General features: G+C 57.1%; 10 protein-coding genes and 1 non-coding gene across 11 annotated transcripts; 4 read left to right on the top strand and 7 right to left on the bottom strand.

Moving 5' to 3' along the window:
* Positions 1-5: 5 nt before the first annotated feature.
* PSEUBRA_002823 (Glycoside hydrolase, family 85) lies at positions 6-2,519 on the bottom strand (the record flags this gene model as incomplete). The annotated part of the gene is made up of 1 exon (XM_016437217.1): positions 6-2,519. One exon carries the CDS (start codon positions 2,517-2,519, stop codon positions 6-8), a length of 2,514 nt encoding a protein of 837 aa, XP_016292713.1.
* A 460-nt stretch (positions 2,520-2,979) lies between these two features.
* On the top strand, positions 2,980-3,818 carry PSEUBRA_002824 (Protein of unknown function DUF4499; the record flags this gene model as incomplete). Its single annotated transcript, XM_016437203.1, has 2 exons — positions 2,980-3,051; positions 3,150-3,818. 2 exons carry the CDS (start codon positions 2,980-2,982, stop codon positions 3,816-3,818), a joined length of 741 nt encoding a protein of 246 aa, XP_016292714.1.
* A 48-nt stretch (positions 3,819-3,866) lies between these two features.
* On the bottom strand, positions 3,867-4,649 carry PSEUBRA_002825 (Fumarylacetoacetase, C-terminal; the record flags this gene model as incomplete). The annotated part of the gene is made up of 2 exons (XM_016437226.1): positions 3,867-4,509; positions 4,609-4,649. The coding sequence occupies 2 exons, from the start codon at positions 4,647-4,649 to the stop codon at positions 3,867-3,869; spliced, it is 684 nt and encodes a 227-aa protein (XP_016292715.1).
* A 350-nt stretch (positions 4,650-4,999) lies between these two features.
* PSEUBRA_002826 (CoA-binding) lies at positions 5,000-5,612 on the top strand (the record flags this gene model as incomplete). The annotated part of the gene is made up of 3 exons (XM_016437213.1): positions 5,000-5,101; positions 5,176-5,400; positions 5,478-5,612. The coding sequence occupies 3 exons, from the start codon at positions 5,000-5,002 to the stop codon at positions 5,610-5,612; spliced, it is 462 nt and encodes a 153-aa protein (XP_016292716.1).
* Positions 5,613-5,757: 145 nt separating this feature from the next.
* PSEUBRA_002827 (Aldose 1-/Glucose-6-phosphate 1-epimerase) lies at positions 5,758-7,167 on the bottom strand (the record flags this gene model as incomplete). Its single annotated transcript, XM_016437220.1, has 1 exon — positions 5,758-7,167. The coding sequence occupies one exon, from the start codon at positions 7,165-7,167 to the stop codon at positions 5,758-5,760; it is 1,410 nt and encodes a 469-aa protein (XP_016292717.1).
* Positions 7,168-8,413: 1,246 nt separating this feature from the next.
* Positions 8,414-9,415, bottom strand: PSEUBRA_002828 (Protein of unknown function DUF1275; the record flags this gene model as incomplete). Its single annotated transcript, XM_016437230.2, has 1 exon — positions 8,414-9,415. The coding sequence occupies one exon, from the start codon at positions 9,413-9,415 to the stop codon at positions 8,414-8,416; it is 1,002 nt and encodes a 333-aa protein (XP_016292718.2).
* A 514-nt stretch (positions 9,416-9,929) lies between these two features.
* Positions 9,930-12,389, top strand: PSEUBRA_002829 (Glycosyl hydrolase family 92; the record flags this gene model as incomplete). The annotated part of the gene is made up of 1 exon (XM_016437205.1): positions 9,930-12,389. The coding sequence occupies one exon, from the start codon at positions 9,930-9,932 to the stop codon at positions 12,387-12,389; it is 2,460 nt and encodes an 819-aa protein (XP_016292719.1).
* Positions 12,390-14,002: 1,613 nt separating this feature from the next.
* Positions 14,003-15,286, top strand: PSEUBRA_002830 (Oxidoreductase, N-terminal; the record flags this gene model as incomplete). Its single annotated transcript, XM_016437199.1, has 1 exon — positions 14,003-15,286. One exon carries the CDS (start codon positions 14,003-14,005, stop codon positions 15,284-15,286), a length of 1,284 nt encoding a protein of 427 aa, XP_016292720.1.
* A 108-nt stretch (positions 15,287-15,394) lies between these two features.
* PSEUBRA_002831 (Staphylococcal nuclease (SNase-like), OB-fold) lies at positions 15,395-16,483 on the bottom strand (the record flags this gene model as incomplete). Its single annotated transcript, XM_059464910.1, has 1 exon — positions 15,395-16,483. One exon carries the CDS (start codon positions 16,481-16,483, stop codon positions 15,395-15,397), a length of 1,089 nt encoding a protein of 362 aa, XP_059320715.1.
* Positions 16,484-16,912: 429 nt separating this feature from the next.
* On the bottom strand, positions 16,913-17,824 carry PSEUBRA_002832 (Mannose-P-dolichol utilization defect 1 protein; the record flags this gene model as incomplete). The annotated part of the gene is made up of 1 exon (XM_016437221.1): positions 16,913-17,824. One exon carries the CDS (start codon positions 17,822-17,824, stop codon positions 16,913-16,915), a length of 912 nt encoding a protein of 303 aa, XP_016292722.1.
* A 176-nt stretch (positions 17,825-18,000) lies between these two features.
* On the bottom strand, positions 18,001-18,114 carry PSEUBRA_006466. Its single transcript has 2 exons — positions 18,078-18,114; positions 18,001-18,036 (listed from the first exon to the last, which is right to left on the bottom strand). It is a non-coding gene; the product is annotated as a tRNA-Met (tRNA).
* Positions 18,115-19,253: the final 1,139 nt, after the last annotated feature.

Raw genomic sequence — 19,253 nt, forward strand, 5'->3', positions numbered from 1 at the left:
TGTGTCTATAGGAGCGGGGCGATGCCTGTTGCTAAGTCTACGGGGTTGTGGATGTCTAGTGAGGTGATCACATACTCCAATCCACCGCTTTCGTCCTGAGCCAGGTGTTTCGGAAGTGCCAGGTGACTCGGCAGACAGAACTCGGTGGCTTTAGCTTCGCGCGTCGAAGTGCCGAGCCAGACCCTCGTCTCCGGCTTGTCGACTTGCTGCACCCACACGTTGCAGTACATGCTCTCAAGGAAGGCACCCGGTGCGATCCAGCTGAGGATCGATGCGCGCAGCCACTTGGACTGCTTGTCGTACGACGTTGAGTCAAACATATCAGTTGCTGGGCGTATCTGCAACGACGCGGGTTCCTTCTCGGGAGAGCGAGATGCTCGACGAAGCTGCAGCGCTCCAATGCGCACCTGTGTCGTGGTTTGAGATTTCAGCGTAGCCGTAACGCCGAGCGTGAGCAGCGCGATGTCCTGACCCAAAGCTTCTGATGGGACCGTGACACTCGCTGCCTTCCATCCGTTGCCGAGGTCCTCGTACTTGGTGTCCGCTGCGATGCCAGCCAGGGTCGAGGTAGATGTTTCGAGCAGTGGCTGGATGATTACGCCACCAGCGCCACTGGCATCGAACACGACGATGTACTGCCATCCGTTTCGGTCCGTAGCGTCTTTGACCTGAGCTGAGATGGCCGATGAGCAGAGTGGTATCCGCAGTGACTGCACCTCGGTCGAACCAGCCTCGTTGGCGAGGGAGACGACGAAAGAAGCATTGCCAGCCCAGACTCGGTCGTGATCGTAGTGCCACAAGGGAACGTGCGCTTGTTGTGACGTTGTTTTCGGCCCCTTTCGATCTTGCCATTCGGCGAAGAACAGGTCTGGCTTGGGCATGCTGACTCCCATATCGGTGAATCCCGCTGTTGCGTCTGCCTTTCCGCTAGCAGAGGCCACGTTCGACCAATCGTATACGAGCTCGCCACCGTCGAACCATTTCGTTCCCGATCCGAAACTGAAGTTGGTGTAGAAGCCGTTTGCGCTTGCTCGTCGACAACATCGATCGTCGGCTAGGTTGGAGCGGTTCAAGTACGCCTGCACCGGCTTGACGGCGTCTTCGTGCAATGTGATGCGGTGTGGAGATCCCCCGGCAGCATTGCTTGGAATACCTGTCCAGAAGGCAGAGTCGACATGCCACCAGTCCGACCAGGTTCGTTTCTGAGGCAGGTTCAGAGCGAGACCAGCGTTTTCCTCCTCCCACGTCCAACCTGGCGCAAACAGGGCCACGCTCAAGCCGAGTGCATCCTCGACGACTCCACTGCGCTGCGGTCCAATCATGTCGAGGGACTTCCACGAATTCAAGCCGCCCCAGCAGTTGCGGCCGAACACGTCGATGCCAACGTAGACATCGCTTCTCGCGCGGTCGACGCTGTCCGCCATCGCCGCCGAGAGGAGCAGCTGCGGATGAAAGCCGCCATCGTTTGGACCTGTGAGTCCGTATCCACGCAGCTGCAGTGTTTGCGGGTCTTGGTCGTCTGGATCTATCAACCGACCTGGTGGGAGCGGCTGCACCGGCTTTGCCCATGTGTAATTGGTGAAGAAGGTATTGGCAGCTTGAAAGTACGAGATGTTGTGTTCGTTGAGCGCATCTTGCCAGGCGAGCTGGCCGTAGGGATAGACGACCGAGTCGTACCAGACCACTTCCCACTCGTCTGGATCTTTGCCCGCCGTGATGTAGCTGCGTCGGCCTTCTTCTCGCAAGTAATGCACCCAGCCACGGAGACGTTCAGCATTCCACTGTCGCTCCATCGTCTTTGACTGATCGTTCATATGTGCTGGCCATGGGTTTCCGGAACATCCAACCCCGAGATCTAGGGCGACCTCGACGTTGATCAGGTAGCCCGAAAAGCCGCGTGCCGCTGCAAGCTCGATCAAGTCGATGGCGTATTGCGGAGAAAAGGCGGGTTCCTTGAAGCGAGGAACCTCTTTCCGCTCCGGTCCACGAAAAAGCTTTGCCAAATCAGGAATGCTTTCCTGCCACTCGAATAGCAGCGTGCCCAGCACCTTTGTGCCCGTGCGAGCGGCAGCTCTGATCCACCCGTTGGGCGGGATGCTGACACGTTTGTGCGAAAAGTAGATGAAAGTGTCGACGAGATGCATGTGCTCTAGAGAGTAGCCTTGACATTGAGGGTCCTCGTTGTAGCCGCCCTGGAAATCATGACAAACGAGCAGTTTGGGCTTCGACTTGGCGCTGCCCGACGAGTGACTGGAGGAGGGTATAGGGGGGCCGATGTGCTCGCTGGGAGACTCGAAGTCGTCATCGTTCCAGCTTCCAAGTTCCATCTCGTACCAGAAGTGAAGATCATCTAGCGAGTCAAAGTAGTCCGGCCTCGGTAGCGCCTCTGGATCCAGGTGCTGGCATAGGGTCGATGACGGCGACTGCAAGTCCAGCTGCACATCGGATTGAACAGCGGCTGGGATAGGTGACGCCAATCCACTGTCGTCGACGTCCTGGAGCACAAAGGCTTGCGGCATCTTTAAGTCCCGAGAAGTTCCGACGTCCGACAAGACGGGGCAGAGATGGCTTTCAACGCCGCATCATATCAGTTGATGCTGATGATGAAGGTCAGAAGAACAACACCTCGAAGGATTCAGGGTCCAACACAGGCTGCAGGCTCGTGGCGATCCGTAAGTTTCCCGTCAAGATGTTAGAGCGTTGGAGTGGAGTCGTGGACCGGGAAAGCGGCCAAAAAGGTAGCCGTGTGAAAGGAAAGGACAGCCGCAAGCCATGCGAATCCTCCCTCGCTTGCCTCGTACAAACCAGCCCGGCCCAGCTTTGACCCCGCATTGCGCCCAAACTTGCTGAGTCTGCATAGAAAGAAAGCGAAACATGATCGTGAGCGGTCACCTTTTGTGCTTCAAAGTGTCCACCTGTTCGCCTCCTTCATTTCCACCATCTACGCATCCATCTCGATTCCGGTCACTTGCTGCAAAGATGGCTGGCACTTCGGACGACATCGCCCCCAAGGCGGAGGGCATCCTCTCGCACATGAACAACGATCACAAGGTAAGCTTTGATCTCGAGAACGTCATCCGGTCTAAACCATTTGAAATCTTACTGACCCTCGGCCTCGCTCGACATCTGATCTCCTTACGACTCGACAGGACTCGCTCGCCTACCTCGCGACGCACTATGGCGACCTCGCTCAGCCTCTCAAGCCCAACCAAGTCGTCATGACCGCCATCGACAAGAAGCACCTCGAGATCGCCTACACGACCAAAAAGGGGGCTGAGCCTGGCAAGGGCAAGCCGGGCTCTCGCACCGTCCATGTCCCCTTCCGCCCTTACCTCGCTGGCTACTCGGAGGTGCGCACCCGTCTTGTTGACATGTCGGCTGTCTCTGAGAAAGTCATCACCACTCGCAAGCCCGACATCATCTACCGCGCACCCAAGTTCTTGATCAACCTTCAATTCGTGCTGATCATCGCGTACTTTGCGCTGCGCTCGGACACGCTCGCTTCGCACGGCATCACCCAATCCATCGTACCCTCGGACAGGCTGGCCCACTGGAACGATCTGCGCAACGTCCGACTCGGCGGCCCCGCCAAGATGGACAAGTTCATGAAGAGCATCGCTCGGGCTCACGTGGTGGAGGGTGCGCTCATGGCCGCACTCTGCTGGTGGAAGGGCGCGACCAAGCTCGTCGCCGCAAGGTGGATCGCGACTACCACCTTTTTGGGTATCCCCTCTTGGATCGCCTTTTTCGCCCTCAACTCGCACAAGAAGGCGCTCAGGAGGGCCATTCACATTGATGCGGATAAGAAGCGCAAGTAGCCCCACGCACTTAGATGTGGAATCGTCCGGAATTGCAACGCTTCTTTCTTAAGGCTTGAACTCGTATCCTCCGACGCGGTTGGCGACGTTGATCTTGAGCTGTTCGAGCAGATTACCCGATTGATCCTCCAGCCCGCAGTGCATCACATCTCCATCCTTGACCTCCCCCACACCCGACGGGGTGCCTGTCAACAACAGGTCTCCCTCTTCGAGCGTCATGATCGACGTTACGTGCTCGATCAGTTCCGGGATGCCAAAGATCATATCGCTCGTAGGCCCGTTCTGTTTGATCTGGTCGTTGACCTTGAGCCAGAGCTTGAGCTTGCTTGGGTCGCGAACGCGGCTCTTGTCGATGAAGCCCGAGGTAGGAGTGAACGTGTCGAAGCCTTTCGCGGCGGACCAGGGAAGACCTTTGGATTTCACCTTGTCCTGCAGGTTGCGCGCCGTCATGTCGATCGATAGGGTGTAGCCTGCGACGTGCGACATGGCGTCTGCAGCATGAACATCGCGGATGGAGGACGAACCGATGACAACACCCAGCTCGACTTCGTAGTGCGCAACAATGCCTTTGGGAATCTCGACCGTGCTGTTGTTAGTGATGTACGAGGTGGTCGGTTTGAGGAAGAAAAAGGGCTCGGTAGGGACGGCGTTGTTGAGCTCCTTGGCGTGGGCTGCGTAGTTGCGGCCGATCCTGTTGCAAGCGGTAGCAAGCGATGGGAGGAGGAGGTGAAGCAGTGTGGTCAGTATCGACAACATGAGAAGGCTCGGACGACCTAGCCCCAACACTTACGCAACGATCTTTTTGCCTCTTGTCAGGAACGATGATGCCATCTTGAATGTGTGTAGGCAGCTCGGAGCAATGGTATCGTCGTAAAGGAAGTGGTTCGTATGCCAATCGAATCTCTTGTTCTTGAAGTCAACGTGGGGGATAACTTAGTTGGCCCTCGTGACTCTGCTGGACAGGAAGCTCAAAGTGCAAAGCCGACAATTCCAGCAGGCTTCTGAGGAGCTTCCCGTCCGTGCATTTTCCGAGCAATCGGGCCGCCGATTTGAGCCATTTCGCACGCTGCAAGCCGCTGAGATGGTGTCATTCAGAAGATAGATTGCCGACCCCGCATACCGAGCTCGCTTTGACCAGGGAGCACCTTCCACTCACACCATCATCAGAGGAATCAGCAAAGATGGCAAACGCACACATCAACACAGCGCTCAACGCCTTCTTTGGCGCGTCCAAGTACGCCGTCGTCGGTGCTAGCAAGGACCCTTCGAAGTTTGGAAACAAGGTGAGTGTACCCGCTGCCGCCCTTGGCTGCTTGCAGACTTGACTGATCTTCCTCGTCTGTTTCGAATCGAGCAGGTCCTGAAGTGGTATCAAGCACAGAAGCTGGACGCAACACCCATTCATCCCAAGGAACCCGAGATCGAGAACATCGCAACGCAACCCGATGTGGCCCACTTCCTCGAAAAGGCAGGCACGAGCGCCGAGAACGTCGCCATCTCGGTCGTCACACCGCCCAGGATCAGTCTGGCTGTCGTGCAGAAGGGGCTGCAAGAACAGGGCGTGTCGACTTTCTGGCTGCAGGTAAGTTTAGCTTCAATCTCACCAGCATAGTGATGGCACGCAGCTGACCAACTCATTCGCTTTCCGTGAACATTCAGCCCGGTGCGGAAGACGCCGATCTGATCAGCTGGGTCAAGTCGCAGCCAGATTTGATTCAGGACCGAGTCATCTACGGTGGGCCGTGTATTCTGGTATCTGGCCGTCAGCTCGCTGCGGACAAGGGCAAGCTTTAGCACGTAATCAAAGTACACAGCTCTCACTCTGAAACGAACAGCATACCGTGGGGTGCGCCAACACGCACTCGAGCACAAGCTAGAGACGTTCTGTGGGTCTCGGATGTGGGTTTGCCTTCGTGGATGCGATTGCGAGCAAGCTTCTCTACATGGCATTGCCGTTCTCGTCGACGGTCGAAAAGGTATACGTCGACTTCCAGTGGTATGGTCTATCGGGACCGTAAATCTGGTTCCTTCCCCATCGCGGGTTGTTGATCCCATCAATATAATCCTCCATCTCGAGCACGACACACTCGTGATTGTCGTACACGACCTGACCGATATCCTCGCCGACCTTGCCGCCGTGCACCTGCTTCCGGGGGATGCTTCCCTTGGCGGGGCTGTTGATGCCGTCGCACGTATACACCTGAACCGCCGGCTGATCGGTGACGACAGAGAGCTTGATGCCGGACTTCAAGCTGTACATCTCTACGGCAGGCTTGGCCTTGTTGTATCCAGGAGGGTTGGACATGATGAAGCACGAATCCCATCCCTGGCATCCAGCTCCGCAGACACCTTCCGTGTTGTTGAAATTCTTCGAGAAAGGCGTGGGGGATTGGAAGTCGTACGGCGTGTCCTCGACCGAAGGCAGCGGACCGGTGGGGATGAGGATGCTGTCCGTCTTGACGTACTTGTTCGCATATGGCATGTGAAGCACGTAGTCCAGCGCAGAGGCGGTCTCGTTGAAAGCGTCCAGATTCCAGTAGACATGCGACGAGAGAAGGATCGGCGTCTCTTTCGTCGCGGTGGCATTGAGCTCAATGTGCCACGTCGCATTCCTGCCGAGCACAAAGCGCGTCGTCGTCTTGACTTGACCAGGGAAGCCCTGGAATCCGTCCGGATCCGTGTGCTCCAGCACAAGCCCGTGGGCGCTCAGAGAGGCGATGGTGTAGTTGCTACGATCATATCCAATGTCTCCGCCGTGCAGCGAGTCGAGGCCGTTCTCGTTCTTGGGTACGTGGTAGGTCTGACCGTTGAGCTCAAAGGTGCCGTTCTTGATGCGGTTGGCGTATCGACCGACGATGGGGCCAAAGTTCGGGTGAATGGGATCGGTAGACCAGTTGGTCGTGTTGTCGTAGCCGAGCACCACATCTCTCCATCCACCCCAGCGGTCTTTGACCCACAGCTCGGTGATGCTGGATCCATACGGCTGGAAGGTGGCGCGGATCGAGTCGTCGGGAGCGCGCAGCTCGATGCGATTGTGCGGATAGATGGCGGGCAAGGCCTGAGGGCACTGCGAGCCGGGCACCGTCGATCCTGCTCCGAGAATCAGCTGCGAATCCTCGGTCTGAGAGCTGTAGAGGCAAGGATAGCTGCCAATCGTACCATCGTTGACGAAGCCCGGCGTCTCTCGTGGTGCAGAAGCAGACGAACTTGTGGTGGATGCGGTGCTGTTCGAGGAGTCAATGACTGCGGACTGCCAGAGCTCGGTCTTGGCAACTGGTGTTGGACTTGCCAGAGCTGCCGATGAGGCAAGGAGCTGGAGGGCCAGCGGCAAGAGCTTCTTGAACGTCATTGTGCTGTCGCAGCGGGTCACTGAAGGGTGCCTACCTGACCACCGGACGGAGCGGGAGAAGGGTGACCGCTAGTGGTAGGGGGAAAGGAGGCGGCGATGCGATAGTGGAGGCAAGGCGACTCAGATGCGCGGATCAAACGTTGGCGTGCGAAAATCTGGGAAGGTGAGCGGAGTTGGCGGAGGGATAGGATCGACAGAATGCGGGGTATGCATTATATACAGCAGAGAAATCGAAGGCATCGGAAGCTTCCTTCGACCCGCAGCTCAGCTCTGGTCAAGATCTCCGCACAAAGCTATGCTGCGCAAGGGTCTGTGGGGGCGCGGCTGCAGATCACAGGAGTCGGCAGCAGCCCATGCGCCGAACAAGAGATTTGCGGGGCGGATCCCACATCACCGGTGCAACAGGTGACATGGCTGCATGCTGAACAGCAGCCGATGGGGCAAATGGTCGCTTGGCAGCAAGCCGTCGGCTTGATGAGCAGTCAGGCTGCACTACATTGACGAAGCGCGAACCAAGGCCCAAGCAGCATTCAGTAGCGGACTGAGATTGCCTGAGATTGCCGAACAGGGTCTGACCAGACTTTGCCGGTCATTTCTGGCTCAGAAGCAGGCCAAGAAGCGGATCAGGCCGTAGCAAAGTCAGGGGTCCGGAGCACAGAGAGCTGAGAGAAAGACGATCGTTTCGCGAGACGATGTCAGAGGCGAGGCTCGGCTAGCTATGATGTCGAGGTCCAAAAGAAAGCCGAGAGAGAGGGGCGCGCCCCCCGGAATACGCTGCAGGGTATGCTACCCCACATCCTTGCATTCCAAAACGCCTTGGTCAGCGACCCTCTCACCGCTGCCGCGGATGAAGGCTGCAGGTCAAAGCGATTGAAGCCGTATGAAGAAGATGGAATTCGTCTCGGCTGTCAACGACCGATCTTTGACGTGCCGTTTCGGTGCGAGCGAGTGCATTGTGGGGTCACTGAACATGACGCACGGCTTGTGCACGCATGCTTGTTCGGTGATCTCGAGAAAGCTCCCTCGTGCATTCGGTGATCTGCTCAACAAGCGGCTTATATGCAGCCCTTCTCGCATGTCTCCGCAGCCGGCGTTCTCAGCAGTCATCAAGATGCCGCCGGCCTCTTTCCGGCCGCCCTCATATAACGTTAAAAGGTACTCTAAATGTCTAGTTGTACAGACCCTTCTCGAGGTGTGGCATTGGTAGGAATGGAGGAGTCTATGAGAACGAAACGCAAGGCGATCATCAGTCGTGCTCTTCCCCATCGTCTTCATCGGGCAGCACCTCTGACGAGCGACGCTGATATCGCTTCCAGTTGGACGTGATTCCACAGAGCAGCCACATGAGACCGAGGAGCAACTCCATCCCGGACAGCACGATCAAAGAACGCTGCACTGCGATGTGCCTGTCGCTCTTGGTGAGCTTGGTAGCTACTTTGAGGATGACCTGCGATACGGCCGCGCCACCAAGAAGTCCAAACATGCTCAGCAGTTTGTACTGATTCGAGCCGGTCAGATGCAGCGTGGGCAGATGCAGGTCCGAAGTCACCGATGTCAACGTCTGCGTGAACACCACCGTGTTCGAAAAGGGGGTCCCGAGACTGGTCGAGTAGGTAGCTTGGCAGCCCAGATTAGATGCTAGCACCATGATGACCACCCAGTCCAGAGCCCCGCTGAGGCGGACAGCAGGATATCGTGTGCCGAGCAAGATGATCAGCAACGTCGTAACACATCGGTAGACCGACATACACACGATCGTCAGGCGCCTCGTGCGATCCGTGGAGAGACGATGGATGATGTTGCCGGTGATCTGGCAGCCGATTGCAAAGCCCAGCAAGCTGCTCACGCTCTCCTGGAGCTTGTCGCGCACAGCATCGGCGCTACCGTCCGTGTTGGAGTCCGATGGCAGCAAGAAGTCGAAGGTATTGATGATGATCTGCACGAGATTGCCTGTCTGAAAGCCAACCCAGATCTTGGTGAGCGTGTAGGTGCTGGCATCTGCCAGTCCGGTGATCAAGCATTGCAGGAGCAAGGGTGGTAGGTATGCTAGTGGTAGAGAGTCGGCAGAGTCCAAGGCGGGGAGTGGCGAGAGCGCGTGGCTCTTGAAGAAGCCGAAGAACGATGGGGATGGTGCTGAAGTAGACTTCCTTCGTCCGGCGTGAGATGGCAGCAGCGGTGACCTTTCATCGTCTTGCGCATTCGGTCCGGCACCGTTGTCGTTCGATCTAGGTCGTTGATGGGTAGACATCGTATGGACACTTTCCTTATCCCTTCCGCGCAGCTTCCGGTACTCTATGGCTGATGATGAGACTATCGACCTCAAGCAGGAGGGATCGAGGATGAAGACGATGAAGTTGGTCGGGTTGATACAGGCGGTTAGGGTAAGCATCAAGACGCCGTTTGCGCTGCGCAGAATTTCGATGACAACCGAGGTGGAGCAAAAAGTGACGTCTGGACCCTGAAGTCATGACCGCGCCATCCGTCTTTCCGGGATCACATCAGAGCTTCGATGACCTCTCTTACCGTAACCTCAGCCATACCTTTGGCTCGCATTACAGACCATGAGGTCGGTCTCGAGGCTCAGCATCTTGCTGATGGCCTGGTGCTGCCTATCGCTGATCCATATACGCTTTGCAATAGCCCGTCAGGCACCCTTCGCGGTATCGACATCAACAGGCACGACGGACGCGACCGACTCGCCTCCGCCATGCTATCCGTTTTGCTCCACTGCCGGCGATGGAAGCTCGAGTTCGGTCTCCGAGATGGAGACATCACGCTACCGTGACCGCTTAGGAACGCTGAAATGGGTCGACCCACGCATTGGCACCAATGGACCCGATCCATCAGAGTACGGCGGGATGGTGCCTTCCGTGGCCCTGCCTTTCGCTGGCGTTCGCACGGTTCCGATGACGCGGGAGAATCTCGTCTCCGGATGCGCCTACCACGACAATGATACCCACAATATTGGCTTTCTTGCCAGTCGTCAGCCTGCCATCTGGATGGGAGACTACGGCTTTGCAACCGTCTTTGCGGGGCACGGCGTCGTCAAGCTCGCGAAGCATGACAGGAGTCTCAAGTTCGAACGCTCGCAGGAGTACGTGGCGCCATTCAAGTATGCCGTCAAAATGGGTAACTCAAGCTCAGAAGAGATCTTTGCCGAACTGGTCGGTAAAAGCCGGGCTGCCATGGTGCAGTACACTTTCTCCCCGGCTGGCAATGGCAGCACGAGTAAGGGCGAGACCGTTCCCGATTCGCCCCATAAAGCTGTACAATCGATTACTGACAACAACAGCTCTCACTGGGGACCTTTCATCGGAGTGCAAGCCTCGCGAGAGCAATGGCGCGGGGGCGTTCGTATCAATGTCGAGAAGGGCGAGATTTCGGGGTACAACACCGAACGTATGGACTATCGCCTAGGTCCGCACGAGGCATCTGGGTTTCGAGGATACTTCGTGTATCGCATCGAACATCAACGCAACGCAGGTGAGGAATGGCTCACTGGGTTTTCTAGCGACGGAGTCGGCACAGCACACACAAACGCCACGGGCATCGCACTGCATCCGGGTGAGTGTGCTCGCTGGAACGAGCTTGGTGTCTACGCATTCGTCCGCTTCCCCGTCGATACGACCCGAGTCCGTGTCCGTTTTGGGCTGAGTCTCATTTCGGAAGAGCAAGCTCGCTACAACCTGGACGTCGAGATACCGAATGGCACCGCGATGGAAGAGGTCGTAGACGAGCTGATCGATGCATGGAAGAGCAAGACGGACAGGATCCGGGTAGAAGGCGGCACAGAAGCTCAAAAGCGCATCCTCTACACCGGCATCTTTCACGCATCGCAGTATCCAGCCGAGCATGCCGAGCCAATCCCTCACAGTGATGGTGGCAGCCACAGCAACGGTAACATGTCAACTCTACGATACGACAAAGAGGACAAGCACACATACCACTACTACTCTGGCTACACCGACAGCGTCCACAAGGTCAAAGAGGGACTACAGCGCTACCAGTCCTGGTCTATCTGGGACATCTACCGTGCTCAATGGAATCTTCTTATCCTCTTCGAGCCGGAGCGGGTGGTGGACATGGTCCGTTCGCTCCTCGACATCTACGACGAATCTGGCTTCTTGCCCATGTGGTCGACACTGGCAGAAACCAACATCATGATCTCCACGCATGCCGACTCTCTGATCGCAGAGGCGGCCGTCAAAGGTGTCAAAGGCTTTAACATGGACAAAGCATGGCAGGCAGTCCTCAAGGACGGCACAATTCCACCAGAAAGGGAGTTCGAGCTTCGATACGAAGACCGAGAAGAGTACACGCCGTTGGAGGTGCGCGCTGGGCTGACGTTCTACAACGAGTCAGGCTATGTGCCTCTGGACGGCTGGTCGGAGTCCACCTCTCGCACTCTCGATTATGCCTACGACGATCACGCCATTGCTGTGTTGGCGGATATGCTGGGCAAGGAGTCTGAAGCCGAGTTCTTTCACAGCCGTAGCAAGAACTATCGTCACGTCTTCGATCACGGTCAGGGCCTCATGGCAGCTCGGCTGAAGAATGGCACCTTCCTCGTCCAGCCGCTACCGGACCCACGTGGTCGCCAGGAAGGATTCACGGAAGGCAATAGCTTCGACTACTCTTTCGATGTGGTTCAAGACGTACCTGGGCTGGCGGAGCTCGTGGGAGGCAGGGACAAGCTGGTCGCCTTGCTCGATCGACACTTTGGAGAGGGGCACAACGATCAATCCAACGAGCCATCGCACCACATCCCGTATCTCTACTCGCTACTAGGCGCGGCATCCAAGACGCAGCGTCTAGTGAGGGACATCTCACACGAAGGCTACAGCGACCAGCCTGATGGATACGCCGGCAACGAGGACTGCGGTCAACAGAGCGCATGGTACATCTTCAGCGCGATGGGTTTGTATCCTGTCAATCCAGTGTCAGGCGAATACGTCGTCTCGTCGCCGTTCTTCGAGCGCATGGACATTTCGATACCGGCGAGAGTGGAAGAAGGCAAGCAGGGAAGGGCTGCCCATCTGCGCATCGAAGCGCCAGGCTCAGACGATAAGCATGTCTATGTGGCAAACCTGACGGTCAACGGACGTTCGATAGAGCAGCCAAAGCTGAAATGGTCGGATCTCTTAGCAGGTGGAACGTGGAAATTCGGGCTCGCAAAGACACCCCAGCAGTGGGGCAACGACCCCTCGCCCCTTCACGCATGACATTAGGAACGGAATCGCAATCACTTGGACAACCCTCGCTGACCGTTTGGTTCAGCTGAGTGTCTTTCGCCACGGGTGTCGTGACAGATGAGCCAGGCTTGCCCTGCGCTTTGTACTGTTTTGACAGACAAGAGCTTACATCTGCGGCCATAGAACCTTGAAAGCACCGCATCCCGTCCGATCTGCGAAGTTAAGCAAGGTATCGCCTAGTCAGTACTGCGGTGGGGGACCACGCGGGAATCCTGGGTGCTGCAGTTCTTCTTTTTGCCCTCAGTCATGCAATAACGAACGAGAGTCGACGGTTGTCAGAACAGCAAGCTCTGCCTGAAATGCACCCTCCTTGCATGGCCGTGGTGAGCTTGGCTTTGTTACCTCCGTTGGGGGGACATGCATCTCGCCAGGCTTGTTGCACGCCTGCGCTGTCTCACAGCAGAGACCAAGGAACGGGAACAGCGAATATATTGCGGATGCACTAGATCAAGGCCTCGATGGGAGCCGCAGAAAGCACAACAAGGAGGAAGAATGATCGTACGTCTCCAAAGCGAGCTCCAGCTTGTCCGTGTCGAATGTGTGTCCGGCGTACTCTTTGTTGTTGACGCCTTTGATCCTGATAACGAAACACATTCGTTGGCACGGTGCTAGCTTCCAAAATTGACGCCAATGAGCCAATGTTGGTTGCGCCTTCGCCAGTTCTGCGTGTTGGCGGAGAAGTCGGTGACGCGCAAGTTCTTTCGGCGATTGTCAAGCGGATTGTCGTTGATGTGGTCTACGACGCTGGAATCGCGCCTGTACACGTGTTTGAGCTAACGAGAGAGCTGCTAGTGTTGGCAGTCAGTTCAAACTTGGGCTTGACCGTGAATGCTGTTGAAGCTGAGGCGCATGGCGACGATCTTCTTCCAGGACTTGTCGTCCAACAAGACCTTCTGTTTAATTCCGTCGACCGTCATCGAGACAAAAGCTACACCGCCCTCCCTCTAAATCACCGCGATTGTGAGCAGTTTCGCCTTCTCTCTCCATTCCTTGTCCTTCCGCTCACTCTCTGCCGCAACCTCCGCCATCAACCGCTTGCAGGGCGCCTGAGGCCAAGGCCTTGCTGCAGCCGTCCTAGAGAATAGCGACTGCTTGCGCGAGCCGGTCTTGCATGTTGCGGCGCTTCTGAGCCCTCTGGAAGCAGAGGAGGAATACTACGAGACGGAAAAGCTGGCTGGCCTGAACTTGGCGAGAGGACTCGATCTTGCGCAATCGCAATGCTACCGCCAACGTTCATTTCGTGACGCCAAGCTTCGACTCTTTCGATGGTGACAGTCATGCAAAGCTCAATTTTTGCGGCTTCTCTGGGGTTCATGACACCGGGACATGGTCTCAAGGTCAGACTTGGTGGACGTCGCTACCGGTTCTTTGCTTCGCGAGAGATGGCGGCGATCACCCCTTCCGTCGATGCATTGCCGAGGTGAGCACGACTCCCAAATCGATTCCGAGAAGAAATTTGTGCAACCCTGCCGAAGCGCGGAGATCTGATCTGCATGTGGAGCGGTGAGAAGAAATTGCGCTTGGTTGGTGCGTTCCATCTTCCTTCCCACTCACCATTACCCCTTGACGACGTCTCTTACACCATGTCAGCCGCTCCCATCCCAGTTTGCGTCGTCGGCTTCGGCAACTCGGCGCGCACCTTCCACCTTCCCTTCGTCGCCGCTCTGCCTCAACTGTTCACCCTCCACTCGATCCAGCAGCGTCCTCGTACCTCGTCCAACTCCTCGTCTCCGGACGCCTCGAAGCTGTACCCCAACATCCTCATCCTCCCTGATTTCGATGCCGTCCTCACATCTCTCCCCGCTAACGGCCTGATCATCGTGACCACCACCAACGACACCCACTTCCCGTTTGCCAAGCGTGCCCTCGAGTCGGGCTTCAACGTGCTCGTCGAGAAGCCCGTCACGACCGACGAATCCAACGTGCAGATCCTCATCGACCTGCAGCGCAAGACGGGTCGTCTCTGTGCCGTCTACCAGAACCGCCGCTTCGACGGCGACTTCTTGACCATCCAGAGTCTTCTCAGTGACAAAGGGGCCGAGCCGTCCGCGCTCGGTGTTCCCACCTTCTTCGAATCGCGCTTTGACCGCTTCCGCCCGTACGCCAAGGGTGGTTGGCGCGAAGAGGTTGATCCTGACGCCCAAGGTGGTGGCATCCTGTGGGATCTCGGTGCGCACCTCATCGATCAGGCGCTGTTCCTATTCGGCCCGCCACAGAGCGTCACGGGCTTCGTGCGCAACCAGCGCAACCAAGGCCCCGCTGCGGTGGACGACGACTGGCTGGCCATCCTCAACTACCCCGAGTCCGCACCGCTGCCACCGTCCAGCCCAGCGTCTGGGTCGAAGATCGGCGGGCTGCGCGTGTCGTTGGGCGCAACATGCCTGTCGTCGCACGTCGATGCCGAGCAGCCGCGCTTCCGGGTCGAAGGCACTCGGGGGAGCTACGAGAAGCGCGGCACAGATCCACAGGAGAACCAGCTCAAGCTCGGTTGGACCCCTACTAGCCATCCCGAGGAGTTTGGTGTGTACGACGAGAGCGAGCCGGACAGCATCCGTCTCGGGCGGCTCACGACGATGGTCCGATCGGACGAAGACCTTTCCATCCCCGCAGCGGGGAGTGGCGCGCCCAAGCAGCCCGGTTTGAGCGTCGCCAACATCCCCACCCTGCCAGGGAGGTATATCGATCTGTTTGCCAACGTCGCAGAGTGCATCAATGCGGGCAAGCAGGCTGAAGCGCAGGGTGGGGACGCGGCGGAGGCGGTGAGCAAGGTCTCGCTCGTCGGCGTCGAGAGGACGTTGGATGCGGTTAAGCTCATCAAGCTGATCCGAGAGAGCAGTAAGCAGGGTCAGACGCTGCAGTGGTCGTAAACTCGAAATGCATTTCCTATGATGGGGTCTGGTATCGTGATTGTGTATCGTGACTGGTCGTAAGTGATCGTTATCATAGCTGTCCGTGATTGTGTTTTTCGCTGCGCATCACTCTCCCTTGACACGCTTCTTGTACGCCTCTGGAGACTCGAACTTCTTCCCGAGGCTCCACATGCCGATCTTCTTCTTTCTCGCCTTCGTTTCTGCCCTCTCTAGTGCGTTGAGTCCGGTGGTTGACTTGCGCCACACTTTGGCCCACCACGTCGCATGTCCATAATCCGCACCCGCCGACCGGTACACCGTCGCCAGACCCGCTTTGACCATAGCCAAGGAAACGTTGGTCTTGCCCAAGAAGTATGGTGCGTCCCACACGTAGGGCGTGGCTACGAGACGTTTGTACTGGTCGATGTGCGAGGGGTAGAGCCAGACGAGTCTGCTCATCTGATCAGCGCTGCTCGTCGGATAACTGTTGTTCGTCGTCTGACTGCTGCTCGAGTGTAGGCGGGAGAAGAACGAGCTCTTGGGCGGAGTCAGGTTGTCCGGTGAAGAAGCCGACTGCACCATACCGGTCAAGAACTGTTTCGCTTCCTTGGAATAGGGCTGTGCCGGTTTGCCAAAGTGACCGCTTTCCGGCGCATCGACACCTGCGATGCGCACCGATATGGTCTCCCTTACGAGCTTCGATCGGCCATCGTTGCCCTTGCGTCGACTCGTCTTGGGCGGCCAGGGGTAGAACCAGTCGCGGAGGTAGGGTATCCCTGGCGTATGGTGGAATCGGAATCCGTCCGCATCGCCTACTGTTACTACTCGACCGACGAGCACTTTGCGGTAGCGAAGGACGGCTGGCGTGACGTACTCAGCGTTAGGTATGCGACGGAAGTAGCGCCACCAGAGGACGGCGCAGAGGGAGGTGGTGGAGATGCCGGCGATTGCAGCGCCGATGGGGTTGGTGAGGATGGTGGCAGCGATGCCGGATGACTGCTCGACCACGGATCGTATTGTGAACGTTCTTTCGTCAAGGAATGTCGGTTGTGGATCTGAGTCTGTCGATCTTTGTGTCTGTATCCTTGAGGGTTGATCGTCTGACGCAAGGGTGATGCGAGAGGAAGAGGCAGCGACGTTTGATGTTGACGGCGTCCGCAGTGTGGGTGTTGACCGATTCGAGGCTGGATCTGGTGTCGGCCATAAAGACACCATATCTGCTGCGTTTCCAGCTGCTACGAGTCTACGCAGCAGATCGTCTAGAGGATGCGTAGGAAGGATGGTGAGATTGAGATGGAAGGATGTGTCGAGGTCTCATCAAAGTGGAGTTTGCTGGGCTCTTCCAAAAACACAAAACACCGCCAAAAATATCGCACCCTAAAATCAACACACAGCCGCGCTGCAAGGCGGTGACGACAGAGACCAACACTCGAGACCATCACGCGTGTCGAAATTCGGGCTTGCATATTCACGGCGTCCCCATTCCCCACTCCACCCATCCGTCAATGGACTCGTTCAACGTCAGCAGCTGAGCCGTGCTTATCTTAATGGCATCGCGGTCTATGTTGCAGATCTCTGTGTATCGCATTTGGGTCTACGAGAGTCTACGGCGTCATCGCTTGGCATCGAACACCGTTCCAAGCATCAATCCAGCTTCCTACCGCCAGCCTTGGGCGGACCATGAGTGCTGACCGAGAACGGCTCGAACGAAGGCGCAATGTTGGCCGACGACGACGAATGCAATCCGATCTTCTCACCGTCCCTCTTCTTCTGCTCCGCCAGCGCCTTGTCGCCGTTCCAGTAGTACATGACCTGCGCTGCAATCACCGCATTGAACACGCCAGCCAGTCCGAAGCCCCACAGCAGCAGCTTGTCGTCCGTCTCGGTCATGGTCGTAAAGATGCGTGCGATGGTGCCGAGGAGCTGGGCGAAGACGACAAAGCTGCTCAGCTGACCGCGACTCTTTTCACGGTACAGCTCTGCCATCTGCGGCACCTTGGATGCGAGCGAGATGGGGATCGTGCATGCTTGCAAGAATGTCAGCGTTTGTGCAGGGATGATGGAGGGCGTGGCGAGGGCGAGCGATCCGATGCCCATGAGTGCCGCTGCGAAGGTGATCTTGGTCGAGTGGGCTGATGGGTCAACGCGGCCTGTTTTTCCATCCGCCGTGTATGCGATGACGAGCAGCAAGATGATCATGTTCTGCACCGTCAAGCTGGCGTTCTCGCCATAGGTCGAAAAGGGAAGACGAGATCGAACCGCGTAGGCGAGCGAAATGGCATACGCCATCACCTCGAGCGTGTACATCGACAGCGAGATGCCGCGTGCACTCCGATTGTTGACAATGTTGAGGATCTGCGGCACCTTCATGATGCTACCAAACACGACGATGCCCAAGCCGAGCGCTTTCGAGATGGCATACTTGAGACAGTGGGTCGAGCTGAGGTCGACATTGTAGACGAGCGTCGTGTAGCATTCTTGTCCGATGAGCGCGATAGCCGGTCGCTGGACGAACACCGGCAAGTTGTGTGTCACCGACTGAATGGCTGACTGCATGTTTGGCCAGCGTTGGTCGGTGGTGTTGCTGCGAATGAGTGAGCGGTAAGGATGGTGAGAAGGGGAAGCTGAGTTGGATGACCAATGCGGTCTTGCATATCCGCCGCCTTCTTGCTCCAACGCAGGCTGACGTGTAAAGACCGCAATTCAGCCTGAAAAATGGCCAAAAAAGAAAGTAGCTTCTGTCGGTTTCGATCCGACGACCTTTGGGTTACACCGCTTTGCAGCGGAAAGGTAAATTTTCATAGACTGGTATGAGCCCAACGCGCTACCTACTGCGCTAAGAAGCTGCTTGCGATTCTAAGATTGCCGAGTATTGCGTACATCACCTTTCTATGATACACCCCGGCCAAGTTTGTCGCTAAAAGTCATCATGCGAATCATTGCAGCTTCTCATCCCGCCATGACCCCGAATTGACTCAGCTCTTTTCGATTCCCGTCAAACAGCATGAACAGCCTAGCAAGAAGAACTTTCACTCAGATTGGCGACGAATCCGATGCCCAAGACCTGCCGCAGCAGATGGGTCAAAGCGCAGGAGCGAAGTACGACCGTGCGGGTCGGGAACGGCGGTCTTGGCTGGTCTCATCGCTGGCCAACTTCCCGTGTCGGCCAAAGCATACATCTCACCGGCAGGGTACACGGGTCTCGTGACGTCCATCTGCTGACTCAAGATCCCGCTAGCCTCTTGTCACATGCCAGAAAGTCGCCGAGGGAGACGACGGCAGCCAGCGGTGAGAAGGACGCCACGTGGTCGCAAGGATAACCGCTCCCGTGTCAAGAAGATCGCCGTTGCTGCCTTCTTCTAGCCACAAACTTTGGCTATCGAGATCCCGCAGCCTCACTGAGCGCCGGGCGTGACAACACATCAGGCCACTTTGAAAGACACCGTTGCACTGACATCCGTTGTTCAGCTGCTGCGGCAAATATGACTCAAACCACAAAAGCCGTGATTCCGCTGACAACGCTGAACTCGTGGTCGACCTTGCGAGGAGCCAAGGAGGTTCAGTCAGCACGGCTGCTCGGGCCTGGCTACCAGCGGCGATCCAGATCCCATGACCGGTCGACTCCCAACAGGAGTCTGCTTTAGCCGGTCAGACTGCGGATTACGGAGCCTGTTTTGATCGCTTCAGAGCCTGCCATCTCGCCAACAAGGACGAAGCTCAGCGCTGCATCAGTCTGCACGACTTCATCATCGAAGCCGCAGCATCTTGCAAGGAGCGGACGGACCAACAGCGAACGGACCAACGGCATGTTGCATGGCTGCGACAAAGCGGGAGACGTCGAAGAACTGCGACGGCGACTATCGTCGAAGGATCAACACCGTTGCAGCGCCAGGTAGCTTCGCCATGTAGCTCCAAAGAGCGCCTTCAAGCCATCCGAAAAGCATATAAGGAACGAGCAAGCCACCCCCCCCCCCCCCCCCCCCCC

The sequence above is a fragment of the Kalmanozyma brasiliensis genome, assembly GCF_000497045.1.
Source record: "Kalmanozyma brasiliensis GHG001 unplaced genomic scaffold PSEUBRA_SCAF2, whole genome shotgun sequence".
Lineage (NCBI taxonomy): Eukaryota > Fungi > Basidiomycota > Ustilaginomycetes > Ustilaginales > Kalmanozyma > Kalmanozyma brasiliensis.